The following is a 13,687-nucleotide window of genomic DNA, read 5'->3' as shown; positions in this document are numbered from 1 at the left end:
GAGTTTTGACACAAAAAAAGTGAGTTTATATTAAACAAATATCACATGTGAAAGGTAGACAAAGGTTAAACTATCTCACTGAGCATCCGAGCATCCTTGTCAAGGCCCGGGCCCCGATAGAAATTGTACGTTCCCAGAACGTTCTCAGAACGTCCCAACTGGTGTTCAAGACATTGCCTAGTAACATTCCAAGAACGTTCTGAGAAGGTTATGATGTGGAGTTCTTTAAAGGTTAGGGGGACGTTATTTGGGGACCTTTAAAGAAAATTCAGGACGTTCTTGGAATGTTTAGGAGACCATACTTTGTTAGGAAATTGAACGTTCCCAGAACGTCCCCACTGGTGTTAAGTACGTTGTCTAGTAACATTCCCAGAACGTTCTGAGAAGGTTATGATGTGGAGTTCTTTAAAGGTTAGGGGGACGTTATTTGGGGACCTTTAAAGAACATTATTAGGAAATTTATAATGTTTCCATTATTAGGAAAAAAATTCCTAATAACATTTCCTTTTCTTAGGAAATTTTACGTTCCCAGAACGTCCCCGCTGGTGTTAAGGATGTAAGGGTAAGGACCTTCACAAGACAATCAGGAAATTTTTAGGACTTTCCCTGTAGATTCCTATTACATTTTCAATATGTTCTAGGGACCAACCTAAAATGCGATTTCCTGGTTCTATTTAGGTTCCTATTTATATCTGAATTATATAAAACCTTTAGTAACATTACAAGTAACTTAAGGGGATCAAACTTTACTGTTACTGCAGCACTTCTTTTATACAGGTACTGCAGAACCTAATCACGAATAAGGGGAGAATAGACAGAGATATCAAAAAGAATTATATTTATTTCAAATTGGCTTTGTTGCCATGAAAACTTACACTTAACAAAACGTCTTAGTGTGTGTGTGTGTGTGTGTCAGTCAGTCTCTGTCTCTGTCTCTGTCTCTGTCTCTGTCTCTGTCTCTGTCTCTGTCTCTGTCTCTGTCTCTGTCTCTGTCTCTGTCTCTGTCATCAAGAGATGTGCCAAGATTTCCTTCTCCTTCCTGTCAAATAAAAAAGAAAAGAAAAAGTATTTTCAAATCACTTCACTTATGTTTGAATATCTTTTCTACATTTCTGGATAGGTAAAACAAAAAAGTCCTGCATGTTAACAAAGCAAATCCAAACAGAAGATAAAAATATACACTTATTTGGGTAGTTTATTTAATAGTACATTAAGAAGTTAATCTCTAGGATTAGAAGTTAATTTAAAGGAGAAATTTGAGCGCTGGTAGTATCATGGACAGCTGGCTATCATGGATGGAATGAATTCCATTAGCTGCAGTTATTTCTGCAAAAGTGGGTCAGATCAGGTACTGAAAACAAAGATTCACATACTTTTGCAAGATTTTTAACACTGGATTATTTTGAGAAAGTACATATTTTTCTCCTTTGTTTGGTTTGGATTCTCTTTGTCTACCTTAAAAATATGATGATGTTTTATATAGGTTTAAGCAAAAACATAGAAAATTCTTCAGAGTGAATAATAGCTCAGTGAACATAACAACTTACAGGTGTAATGGCCACCTTGGCACGATGAGGTGCATGTTTAAGGGTTTCCCCAATGCAAACATCAATTTGCTTTCAGTTTTTTTGGGAAACTGTTTGGCACATGCACCTAGAAAAGAAGGTACAGTAATAAATGTTAATACATTGATACAACACAGAGGTGTCACAGTTCGGTATGTTTTCAAAACAGCAAAAAGAATGAAATGTCTGTAAAATTAGAAACCAGACCATTTATTTTCCCTTTCCCTAGAGCGGATAAACGGTCCTTTTAAAGTAAAAGTAAAATGCACACAGGCTGTGTTTTACAAAGATGTAAAACTCTAACAAACGAGCTCACCATCACAATGTTATATAAGACATATTTCACACACTTTAAGCTCTTATTTTCCAAATGTAATAGGGTTAGTGCAACAAATCTTTTTGTTTGTTATTTGTAGGCCTACAGAAGCGTCAGCCTTGTACCGAACGGTTCAATAAGAATTCATGTATTGTTACACTATTAGCAGACATGGTTTATCATTTTCTCCTTAAAACAGTTGCATGAATGAGTAAGAGGAAAAGAGAAGCTTTGAAAAGCTTATGTAGTGGAATAGAAATCTCCCTATAACTCCCCCTGTTGGAGAACGTATCGGGTTACTTGGCTGTAACCCTGTTCCCTGAAAAAGCGGGAACGAGATGCTGCGTTTCAAACGCTATGGGAGAAAGTCTTTGTTCGACCGGTTGTGAAGCACGTGTGTCAAACACGCCAACAATTCTTTTGGCTTTAAATAACCTCGGCAGGTAATTTGGTTAATTACACCATCACCTGCAGGTTATAAATACGCATGGCGCGAACGCGTCTTCAGGTTCCAATTTTGTCTGAAAGGACGTCCGGCATGCCTACAGTGCGGCATTGAGGCGCAGCATCTCGTTCCCGCTTTTTCAGGGAACAGGGTTACAGCCAAGTAACCCGAGACGTTCCCTATCAAAAGCTACTCTCGATGCTGCGTTTCAAACGCTATGGGAACGAGAATACCAACGCCGCCGCACTGGAGGTGTCTGGACCCCCCCAGGTTGTGTGGTATGTGTGCACAAGCCAAGAGGAGGCCTCAGACGTGACTCTGGGATGTAGACTCCAGGACTTGTGAGCCTGGAGTAGCGTGGACATCCAGACTATAAAATCTGACAAATGTGTGCGGAGAGGACCAGCCCGCCGCATCACACACTTGCTGCAAGGGGACAACTCTTGCTAAGGCCATTGAAGATGAAACCCCCCTTGTTGAATGGGCTCTGACAACAACACAGGAATACGTTGTATTCTGTGTAGGGGAAAGAACGCTCTTCTTGACGTTGAGTCTTAACCCGAGAGTCTCGAGATGAACTAGGACGACATCCCGATGTCGAAGCGCTAGCTCCTGAGACTGAGCTAAAATCAGCCAGTCGTCTATGTAATTCAAAATGCGGATGCCCTGGAGTCGCAGAGGAGCCAGAGCTGCATCCATGCACTTTGTGTATGTGCGGGGTGACAAGGCTAGGCCGAATGGAAGAACCCGATACTGGTAAGCTTCGCCCCCGAAAGCGAACCTCAGGAATTTCCTGTGTTGTGGCAAGATCTCTATGTGAAACTATGCGTCTTTGAGATCGATCGTCACGAACCAGTCGTGACACTGAATTTGAGACACAATCATCTTGATTGTCAACATTTTGAACTTGTGTGTCTTTAGGTAGCGGTTCATTCCGCGAAGATCTAGAATTGGACGCAACCCCCCATCCTTCTTGGGAACTAGAAAATACCGGCTGTAATAGCCTGACATTCTGTCTGATAGGGGAACACGTTCTATGGCCCCTTTGTCCAGCAGAGCTTGTAGTTCTTGTGTCAACAGATGTGCTCGCTCCGGTTGGACAGAAGTTGAGACCACTCCGTTGAAACGCGGAGGACGATATGCAAATTGAATTCTTTAGCCTTTGGCAATAGTTCTTTCTACCCATGGAGAGATACCTGGCAGTAGTTTCCACGCTGCCAGCTTCTCTGAAAGGGGTATAGGTGTTGACACTTCCTCTAATTGGGGGGATGCCAGACGCTCGGCGTCCTGAATCATGGCAGGAGACGACAGAACATTTAGCATTTTTGAGACCGCCAATCCCCGAAACGCCGGTGGCGGCGGAGATTGCACAGCGGCCCTGTGAGGGTGCCGAAGAGGAGCCTCTAATTTCTCTTGGAATTTTAAGCACCCCTCCCTGGGGGGGCACACCCCCACAGTCCCGAGCACACTGATCTCAGGGTCTCTTCTTCTTAGAGGAGATGGACTGCCTCAAGTCCGGCCTCCCCGAGGTGGCCTGAGGGGCACGGTGGGCCGCTCCCCTGCCTCTTTGAGGGGGGGCGCGATTCGCCACACTCTGCCTGACGACCTCACGTCTCAGGTAGACCGGACCCACCCGAGACTGTGTGCCTGGCCCGGACTGGGGAACTGGTCCAGAGTGGGTGGCCGACACTCCAGACGCTTGAGCACGACGGGGGAGATACCTCACGAAAGCCTCCTCGTGTTTTCTCGACTCCCTGAACCTGGTGACTACAGTATTAACCGCATCACCAAACAGTCCAGAAGGCGAGATCGGGGCATCAAGGAGGAACGCACGGTCCCGGTCCCTGATGCCCGTGAGGTTCAACCACAGGTGTCTCTCCGTGGTTACCAACGCAGCCATAGAACGGCCTTCATCGATCACCCCGTCCGTGCTCACGTCATGCAGCAGGTCAGCCTGATATACCTGCAGAACCGCCATGGTGTGCAGGGCAGCACCAGCCTGACCGGCTGCCTGAAAAGCCTTCCCCACCAGCGCAGATGTAACCCTGCAAGGCTTGGTAGGGAGAGAAGGCTTTTTCAAGGATGATGATGTCCCAGGGCAGAGATAACTTGCCAGTGTCTCTTCCACACGGGGCACCATCGTGTACCCTCGTGATCTCGCGCCGACAATAGTCGAATAAATCGACGTTGACGGCACGAAAACACGGGAGGAATGAGGTCTCTGCCATGTCCGAGAAATCTCGGCGTGGAGATCCTCAAAAAATGGGAGAGCCCGACTTTTGGGCTCCTCCCCTTGGCCACCCGACAGATATCTGTCGTCTAATTTTGAGTGTCTGGGGATCTCTTGTTCCTGCGGCCAGTCGAGTTTTAGACGGTCGACTGCATTCATCACCTCCCCGAGCAGCTCATCTAACGCTTTTGCGTCGCGAGAGGAACGCCCCGAGGCGGCGCTCTCCAAGCCCGCAGAAACAAGAGATGCCTCGTCCTCCGCCCGATCCGAAGAAGTGCCGGGGCACGCTTCGGAAGCGGACGTGAGGACGTCGCGGCTCGGCGAGTGCATGGGAGAAACGGCTTCCGTCTCCCGTGCCTCGGCTAGATTGAACCGCGAACCCCAGCTCGGGGGAGAGACGGCTCGACCGCTCTTAAAGAAAGAACGCCGAGCACGGAGAACCTGGATGTCGAACACATCACAGAGTTCGCACAGTCCCTCCAGTCCCATGGTGGCATGATCAACCCCCAAACACTCAAAACAGAATTCATGTCTATTCAGTTCGTCAAGCTGTCTCTGACACGGAGGCACACATCTCCGTTCTGGAGTAGACATGATCCTTTATTTTTATTCTTAACTTAAGAAAACTTTGCTTTCGCTTTGCTTTCACTAGTTTCGCTTTGCTTTCACACACACACACATGCATACAATGCGGTCCTTGAAGACAAAAGAACCTGAAGACGCGTTTGCGCCACGCGTATTTATAACCTGCAGGTGATGGTGTAATTAACCAAATTACCTGCCGAGGTTATTTAAAGCCAAAAGAATTTTTGGCGTGTTTGACACACGTGCTTCACAACCGGTCGAACAAAGACGTTCTCCCATAGCGTTTGAAACGCAGCATCGAGAGTAGCTTTTGATAGGGAACTGGCAGTATCTACCCAGTAGATTTAGTGGTGTCAGGTAACCGGCTGGTGACTTATTACCATGATTGCGCTCTAAATAAAAAGGCCGTATTCAAAGGGCTGGGTATGCGTTATTTTTTTGCATCCTGGTCGCCTGTTCCTAGCGGAGTCCTGTGGTTCGGGGCATTTAGTCTGGGTATTGGTTCATCAGGTATGTGAGTGCTATGTGGTTTGTTTTCATATATTAGTGTATAATTTAAAGTTTGTTTCAGGCAGTCATTACACCGTGCTAGTGCAGCTAGAACCTGTACAGATGTGTTAGACTGGTTGAGAACGCAGTCGGAGGGACATGCATAACAGGCTTGCGTCCAGCTGAGCCGTGTAAGCATATCTTCCCATTCATTGTTTGATCAGGTATCTGAATCAGTGTGGAATGTGATCTTATAATTAGTGATATGTAGAATCTGATTTTATAATATTAGTGTGTAATGTAAGGTTTGTGTCCTGCAGTCATTACACCTTTCATGTGCAGCTAGATGGATCGTGAACGCTGTCGGAGGGAAGTGTATAACAGGCTTGCGTCCAGTTCTGTGCAGTGCAAACGTATCTTTAATGGCAAGACGCACTGCCCCGGATTACGCTGCTGTTTTGTTTCAATTTTTAATGTTTTGTTTCTATTCTGAATGCTTTATTTTCATTAATGTTTTCGTTTTGTGACAATTTCTCTCAGTGATTGCTATAATTTGGGTGTTTTGGTTTTCGTCCTTGGCTTACCCCATCTGTGTTTGTAGACTAAGTGCTTCCCATTGAGGAAGTTCACTGAAGAACCAGTAACTATTTATTCATTTTTGTTTGTGGTTAACTGTACTTATTGTAAGTGCCCGGGGCTCCTGTGGCCACTCGTAGAAAGGGTATTTTACCCACCTCTTGTTGGGGTGCAGTGTTTAACACGAGGGAGTTTCTCATTCCCTGTTGTTCAGGGGGCAACACCAGTGTGTGTGGTTGGTTGTAGTGAGTGATTACTGTTTTAGGTGGGGCAATATTCTTTTTCCTTGTTTGTGCCTTTTTACGATCCAAGGCTGCCCGTAGTGTTTACATTGTTTGTTCTTTTACGTACCTTTTCTTGGCCCGTGTTGGTAACTGTATTGGAAGGTACCTTTTAGTCACTGTCATAGGAATTGTATTTTAATAAAATAAACATTTGTTTTAATTGGCAGAACTGGCTCAGTCCTCTCTGGAAAGAACGAACCTGGGGTTTAGATTTCCTCTGAACACTAGTATATCCTGGGGTGAAAGTCCTTAGGTGGCGTAGTTGGCTACAGTGAGTTTATTTTAGTTGTCTTGCTCTCCGCCTTACCATCCCGCCACACTTACTTAAAACAATGTGGTGGAGGGATGTTCCCATGACGGCCAGCTTTCCTTTTCTGCCTTTCAGGCTGTAATTGGACCAGACCTCATTCAAAGCGATTTTACGGAGAATTCTTCTCACAACGTCCCTGATGCTGCTGCCTCAGACCATGCTCAAAAACTGGATCTATGTAACATATAAAGAAAAATATTTAAAAGCAATTGTTAGTGTTGCAATTTAAAACATTATCTTCAAAAGCACAATGGGTCTTAAAGTACATTTTATTCCACCCCAAAATTAAGTTGTTGTCATTTAACACTTATCCCAGTGTCGTTCCAAATCTGTAAAAGTTCATCTTCGAAACACAAATTAGGATATTTTTTATGCATTCTGACAACTCTATGGCCCTCCCATAGACAGCAATATAATTAACATAATCAACGTCCAAATAAGTAAGGAGATTGGTAAAATAATCCTTGACATCAGTGGTTCGACCTTAAACTACAATTTAAAAAAAAAATTGCTACGCTGAACGCATGAAGTTGGAAAAAAGTCTACTCGGAACTCAAAAGTGCTTGAGGTCATGTGCCTGGATAGCTTTTTCAGTGGTTCGGTCTGATCCTCCACTCAGAATGCATAAAAATATCTTAAATTGTGTTCCAAAGACAAAGCTTTTATGGGTTTGAAATGACATTAATGGCAAAATGTTTATTTTGGGGTGAAGTATCACTTTGACATACCATCTTTCTTTTTTCCTCTGTGCCCTCCAGTTTTAAAAGCAACACTTGCAGCTCCTGCATTGTTTTGCAGGGCCCCTCAATGTTCTCCTGTGGTGGTTTTGAGGTGGATGCAGGGACAGGACGGTTCTGCTGAATGGCCTGAACTAGGCGCTCAATAGAATTTGCAACGTCTGTCTGCATTCTTTCTATAGCTAGCAGCACCCGCTGCTCAGATTGCCTAATAAGTTGCTGGAGATCTGACAAATAAAGATAGAAAAAAAGGCATTTTGACATTCAATTATTTACTCTGTTTTATCATATGCGTGGTACTTAAAAATAGGTCCCACTCTATATTAGGTGGCCTAAATTAGTATGCACTTACTAATGTAATTTGATACAATGGACAATTTATGTACATATTAGGGATGTTAATGATTAATTGAGGATCGATTGATTGTGGATAATTATTTACTCGACTAAACTTGAAGCAAGGTCATGCACATGCGTGCGAGTTATGCGCAAAACAAATAAAGCAGACTCAATGCAAAATCATTTTAAAAACGCAATGGCTATCCACATATTACATTACTTGGCTACCAAAATAACTTCTTTTTGCATTTTTATAAAAATAAAAGATACTTCACTTGGACAATGGTTTATCATTTGCTCTGTAAATAAAAGTTTGAGCACGCCTGTCAGCCCGAGCTGCAGCCACAGCAGGCAAGAGGATTGACAGATCAAGGCGAAGAAGAGGGATGGGTAAAAAAAGAGTACTTATTTGTTTGATGTAAGTACATAGTAGTGGTAATAAATTATAGACATTGGCATGAAGGTGTTACCAGATGCAGTGCTTTGGCCTAATGTCGATAGTAATATATTGTAATTAAAAAGTGTAAAGATACAATTACCTGCATTTACTGCACCCTCTGAATGACTGGTTTCTTGGATGTCATGGGTATTTTCTGTAATTGAAAAATTTTCTGTGTTATGGTTATTTTCTCATATTCCCAAACTTTATACATTTCACCACATGTTTTACTTAGACTTATGCATAAGTCATATTTAGGTCTAAAACCTGAATAAAATTTTAAAACAAGCTATAAAAATATATAAAAATATACACACCCTCTCATTTGATGTTTTTAAAGAAGTCTCTTATACTCACCAAGGCTGCATTTTTTGGATCAAAAATACAGATAAAAATAATAACATTGCAAAATGTAATTCAAAGCTAAATTCTCATCAGCTGTTACTCCAATCTTAAGTGTCACGTAATCCTTCAGAAATCATTCTAATATGCCGATTTATTATTAGAATGATTCATTTATATATATTTTAGAACCTATGATTTTTTCCAGGATTCTTTGACAAATAACAAGTTAAAAAGAACAGCATTTATCCAAGTATTTTCTAACAATTTAAATCTGTGCTATGACTTTTTATTAATTTAAAACATCCTTGGTAAATAAAAGTACAGTACTTTTGAACAGTAGTGTATATTGTTAGAAAACATACATTTAAAATAATTGTTGTTCCTTTTTAACCTTTTATTGATCAAAAAAATTATTAAAGCTAAAATATAAAACTATTAACCAGCACAACTATTTCCAGAAATGATAAAGAATCATCATATTAGAATGATTTCTGAGGATCATATGACACTGAAGACTGGATTAACAGTTAATGATTTTAATTACAGATATAAATAAAATGTTTATGTTTATTAATGTAAAAAAACATTTACATTGTTATAATATTTCATGTTATAATATTATTCTGTATTTTTGAAAAGCATAATAAACTTCTTTTAAAACATTAAATGAACAGGTATATTAAAAACACACACACACACACACACACAGATATAGTAGATTAAAAAACTAGACATCAAATGCACATACCATGAAAAAGATCATTCGAAAAAAGGTATGGCACATCTTCATCAGATGGATGGGCAGTGACTGTGATATCAGTAGGTGGTTTGTCTGAGAAAAGATATAAAGCTGATACTTAGCTTTTTTTGCATGTTAACTAGTTGACACCCACACCAGACAACACATCATCAAATCAACAAGAAATTCCTACAAAAGTTAAATCTGTTACTTACAGCTTGGGGGTTTAGGGACACTAGGTGGTGGGTTTTGAGAAGACATGGATGTTTTTTTCCTTTGTTTCGGAGGCATCTCATTTTCTCCTATTAATTCAGGATAAAACAGTGAGTGTGTCCATTTTAATGACTATATTCTGAATAAACTACAAACGAAATATATATATTTCTTTAGTCAACACATACTTTTTAATTCCAAATTTTTTTAATCTCTCATTTTAGCTGTTCCATCTCCGCAACATTCTGTACTTCAAAGCTCATTATGCACGTCTTCTCAATAATTTAACATTTTTAGTTTTTCACCAAGCATGCATAAACACTGTTTTCTCAAAAACACAATAATTTATAAAGCAGTTTGTTCTGATTACAGCGTTTTCAAACTTTTTTAACTGATAACAACATAATACTATTTACAGTAATATAATGAATGAAAAAACAGTAACTTTACCTTCACTATCTGTCCAGTATCTAACTTACGCATGTTTTCCACATCGTCCTCACTTTCCACATAAGATGTTTCAACAGCTTTTTTGGCTCGCTCTCTAGCTGTCTTGTAGTTGTCTAAGGACACAGTAAATTTATGTTTTATAATTTTGGTAATCAATTTTTATGTATGTAAAGGCAGTGTACCCTCCATATTAATTTATTTTTATTAAGTTTTCTCACCAGTCTCTGAGAGAATTCTTATTTTATATCGTTTCCAGAGCTCCTTATCTGGCCTGTGACAGGCCTTTGACATGGCATCTGCATTTCTACGGGGCCAGTAGCAAGTTAGAACCTAAAAAAACAAAGGCTCCATAGATCCTTGAATCACATGGCTCGCAAAGGTATGATGTCAAGTGCAAGAATACTCTACATAGGAGCTTTCCAGAGTTAGTGCTTTCTAGAACTTCACAGCAGGATGTTGGGCTAACAATGTAAACATTGTTATGATGTTTCATTTGAATTGGTCTTTCTTCACCTGTTTCTATTGGAATCTGTGAACGTTCTTGGAGCCGTTTTGCTGCTTGGATTAGAACATGGTTTCCTGATCTAACCATCTTTTTCAGCTGGTGCAGGTAGCTTTCAAAAGAAAAAGCACTCCATCTGTCTAATGATCCATATGTGGTGGCATCAGCAGTGAGGTGAAGCAGTGAGTGCACATTGTACACTAAAAATTCCTCGCCATATATGTGACGGCCTTGTTCGACAAAATATGTGAGGAGTTCATGGGCATACATGTTGAATGTTTGTGTTAAATGTGGAGACACTAGTATACACATTGCCACACTAAAGACCATGAAATGACTGTAAAGTGTTTCTGGTAGGACTCCCCGAAGAACAACTTTGCCTGTGTAGAGCATGAACTGTCTGAATTCAGTGGCCTTCCACCTCTCTAATTCATCCAAGCTGCGTGGCTTCCTGGCAAATACATGGGGTATGTCACATCTCAAATTCCTTAGCCTCTGATTGACCTCCCTCAGCTGAGCTGGCGATAGCCGATGCCCTGACTTGCCCCGTGACCACAGTAGGAGCATTTTTCTCATCACTCCCAGGCAGCATTGGTGCATGTAGTCAGCAGGAAAAGACTTGACCATGTCAATTGGGAGATTGCTGAAAGGGGATGCAGTATTTTCCTGATGGTGTTCTGGCTGGTGTTGCTCTCTGAATGAGACATCATCTCTCAAAATAAGGTCATGCACCTGTTGATACGTTATGTGCCCCACCCAGTTTCCTTTTTGGGTGCATTTGTCACAGCCATAGTAACCCGAAAATTGTTTGATGCACTTCAGCATGGCTTTTGCTGGTGCATCACATGTTATACATCTCAATCTCACGTTGACTCTTTTTTCTCTCCATGAAAAGCCATTCATTAGAACAATGCTTAGCTCATTTGCTATGACTTTAATGAAGTCCAGTGATTTAGGCTTGGCCTCAGTAAGGGCGATGGCCAAAGGAAATGTGCTTGCTGGTTTTAGATGTACAGTGCAGAGTACAGGCCAGAAAGACTTACTAGTGCTCTTAAAGAGGGGCAGTCCATCTATATTGAGGGAAATCTCAAGCTCAGAGATGTCTCTTGCATAATTGTAGGTATACCGATTCAAGCACAAGATAAATTGTTCAGTCACTCCAAATTTAACAAATTCTACTCCAGATACCATTTGGCTTTCAACCGGATCAGTTTTTAACAGTGTTTTAGCAGTGAATGGAAGGTTTTTATGACCTTGATTCCTAAGAATTTTAAGCAGTGCATCTGCAGCATTGTGCTTGATGTTATAGTCAATGATCCATTTCCTTAACTCCTCAGAAAAACGTTCAGTGGGCATATTAACGTTTACAGTCTTCTCGAAAAACACTTCATCAATGTCGCTACCAGAAGATTCTCTATCCATATTATCTGTGTCTACAGCCATTGTATGTTGTAGCGGTGTGTGACCATTGAGTGCATTGATGCCAGTATTGTGGGGCAGTATTGTGGGGCAGTATTGTGGGGCAGTCGTGGGCTAATGGTTAGAGAGTCGGACTCATGACCAGAAGGTTGCCAGTTCGATCCTCAGGGCCGGCAGGTAACGACTGAGGTGCCCTTGAGCAAGGCACCTTACCCCTACTTGCTCCCCGGGCGCTGCAGTGATAGCTGCCCACTGCTCCGGGTGTACGTGTGTTCACCACTTGCTGTGCGTGTGTTCACTACTCTCTGGATGGGTTAAATGCAGAGGGCAAATTTCAGGTATGGTTCTCCATAACTGACAAATAGGTCACTTTCACTTTCACTTGAAAAACCTAATTTCCTCATTGTCACTATCAAATACTCCAGTCATTCCATTTTCTAGGCCTGAGTCCTGGACTGGCATAGTGTCTCTGGGATTCTGTGCTCCAATGTCTAGCAAAGTACTAGGACCAGCGTTTTTGCTGTGCACATTTTTCATTTTCCTTTGAACCCTTTGCCATAGCCGTTTGTATTCTCTTTTCCTGTCTTCTGCAGGCATCCAGCTGTGTGACACAGCTCTGTGTTTTCTTCTCTGCCAATGGGTATAATGATGTTTACTTTTTGTAGCCAACCTTAAGATTGTTAATTTTGTATGCAAGCAAATTTCTGACACACCAGAAAAAAAGCATTTGTATTATTTTACAAAGTAAAAATTGTATTGTAATAACTAGGGCCATGCGGTATATCGTGTTTGTACTTGACATAAGTGATATGTAGGGCCCTATACAATCCGTTTTATTTTTTCCCAAATTCCATTTTGTCTGTTTTAATTTTTGCAAATTCAGTTTTTTCCGTTTAATTTTTGGCAATATTTTTTTTACCCTTTACTGTTATTTTAGTCGTAAAAAGTTGGTGAAGGCTGCTTACATTTTCAAGTAGGGCTCCTCCCTGATCTCCGGTCACATAAAAGTCATGTGGGAACTGCTCAGCTTGTATCTTTGTATACTCAGCGTCAAATTTATAATTTTTTTTGCTGACGAAAGCAGAGCCGTGGAGAGCCGCTTCGCCATGGTTTCAGTGTTTTGAAGGGAGGGGGGGTTTCTGCGATTCCGTCCGCGATTCCGTGAACACAGAAATTATAGGGCCCTAGATATGGTATATCTACATGCATTCTAGAATGTTTATGTGTATGCAGAGATCAGCTGCTGTCACTGGTGACCTTGGTCCCCAGTCGCAAACAACGGAGTGCACTCTGCTAGGTAGTTACATAATTTACATGCATTTGATCATTACACGCATTGTGTTCTGTAAAAAAATTAAATGTATATCGGTGGCATATCTGCATCATAAACGCTGATGCTGATATATCTACTACAGGCACGTAATGGGGAACATTGCCTTCTTTGACTATTGTTTTCATTGCTTTTAATATTCATTGGACAAAATTGACCAGGATTTGTAAATAAATTGTAAAGTATTAGTTCACTGCAGAATTAAAAATTTCCTGATAATTTACTCAACCCCATGACATTAAAGATGTTCATATCTTTCTTTCTTTCCTCAAAAAGAAATTATGATTTTTGAGGGAAACATTTGTCATGTGTGACCTTACGATGTATACAAAGATACATATGGCTGATTCCTCTTAATTTTTCCTTGGCTGAAA

The 13,687-nt window shown here is 41.3% G+C and overlaps 1 protein-coding gene across 2 annotated transcripts; it reads right to left on the bottom strand.

The window, feature by feature from the left end:
• Window positions 1-870: 870 nt before the first annotated feature.
• On the bottom strand, window positions 871-12,570 carry LOC306912160 (uncharacterized protein). Of its 2 annotated transcripts, XM_079488055.1 has the most exons (9): window positions 10,281-12,570; window positions 10,063-10,175; window positions 9,615-9,701; window positions 9,409-9,492; window positions 8,416-8,469; window positions 7,529-7,764; window positions 6,815-6,974; window positions 1,548-1,653; window positions 871-1,039 (listed from the first exon to the last, which is right to left on the bottom strand). In XM_079488055.1, the coding sequence occupies exons 3-7, from the start codon at window positions 9,688-9,690 to the stop codon at window positions 6,951-6,953; spliced, it is 474 nt and encodes a 157-aa protein (XP_079344181.1). In that variant the 5' UTR covers window positions 9,691-9,701; window positions 10,063-10,175; window positions 10,281-12,570; the 3' UTR covers window positions 871-1,039; window positions 1,548-1,653; window positions 6,815-6,950. The 2 variants fall into 2 exon arrangements, with proteins under 2 accessions (XP_079344181.1, XP_079344182.1); XM_079488056.1 differs by lacking the exons at window positions 871-1,039; window positions 1,548-1,653 and adding an exon at window positions 4,625-6,580 and having other exon boundaries at window positions 6,690-6,974.
• Window positions 12,571-13,687: the final 1,117 nt, after the last annotated feature.

Source organism: Barbatula barbatula, assembly GCF_947034865.1.
Source record: "Barbatula barbatula genome assembly, chromosome: 23".
Taxonomy (NCBI): domain Eukaryota; kingdom Metazoa; phylum Chordata; class Actinopteri; order Cypriniformes; family Nemacheilidae; genus Barbatula; species Barbatula barbatula.
Note: the sequence above shows the minus strand (reverse complement) of the source record. Positions and strands in the feature narration are given on the sequence as shown.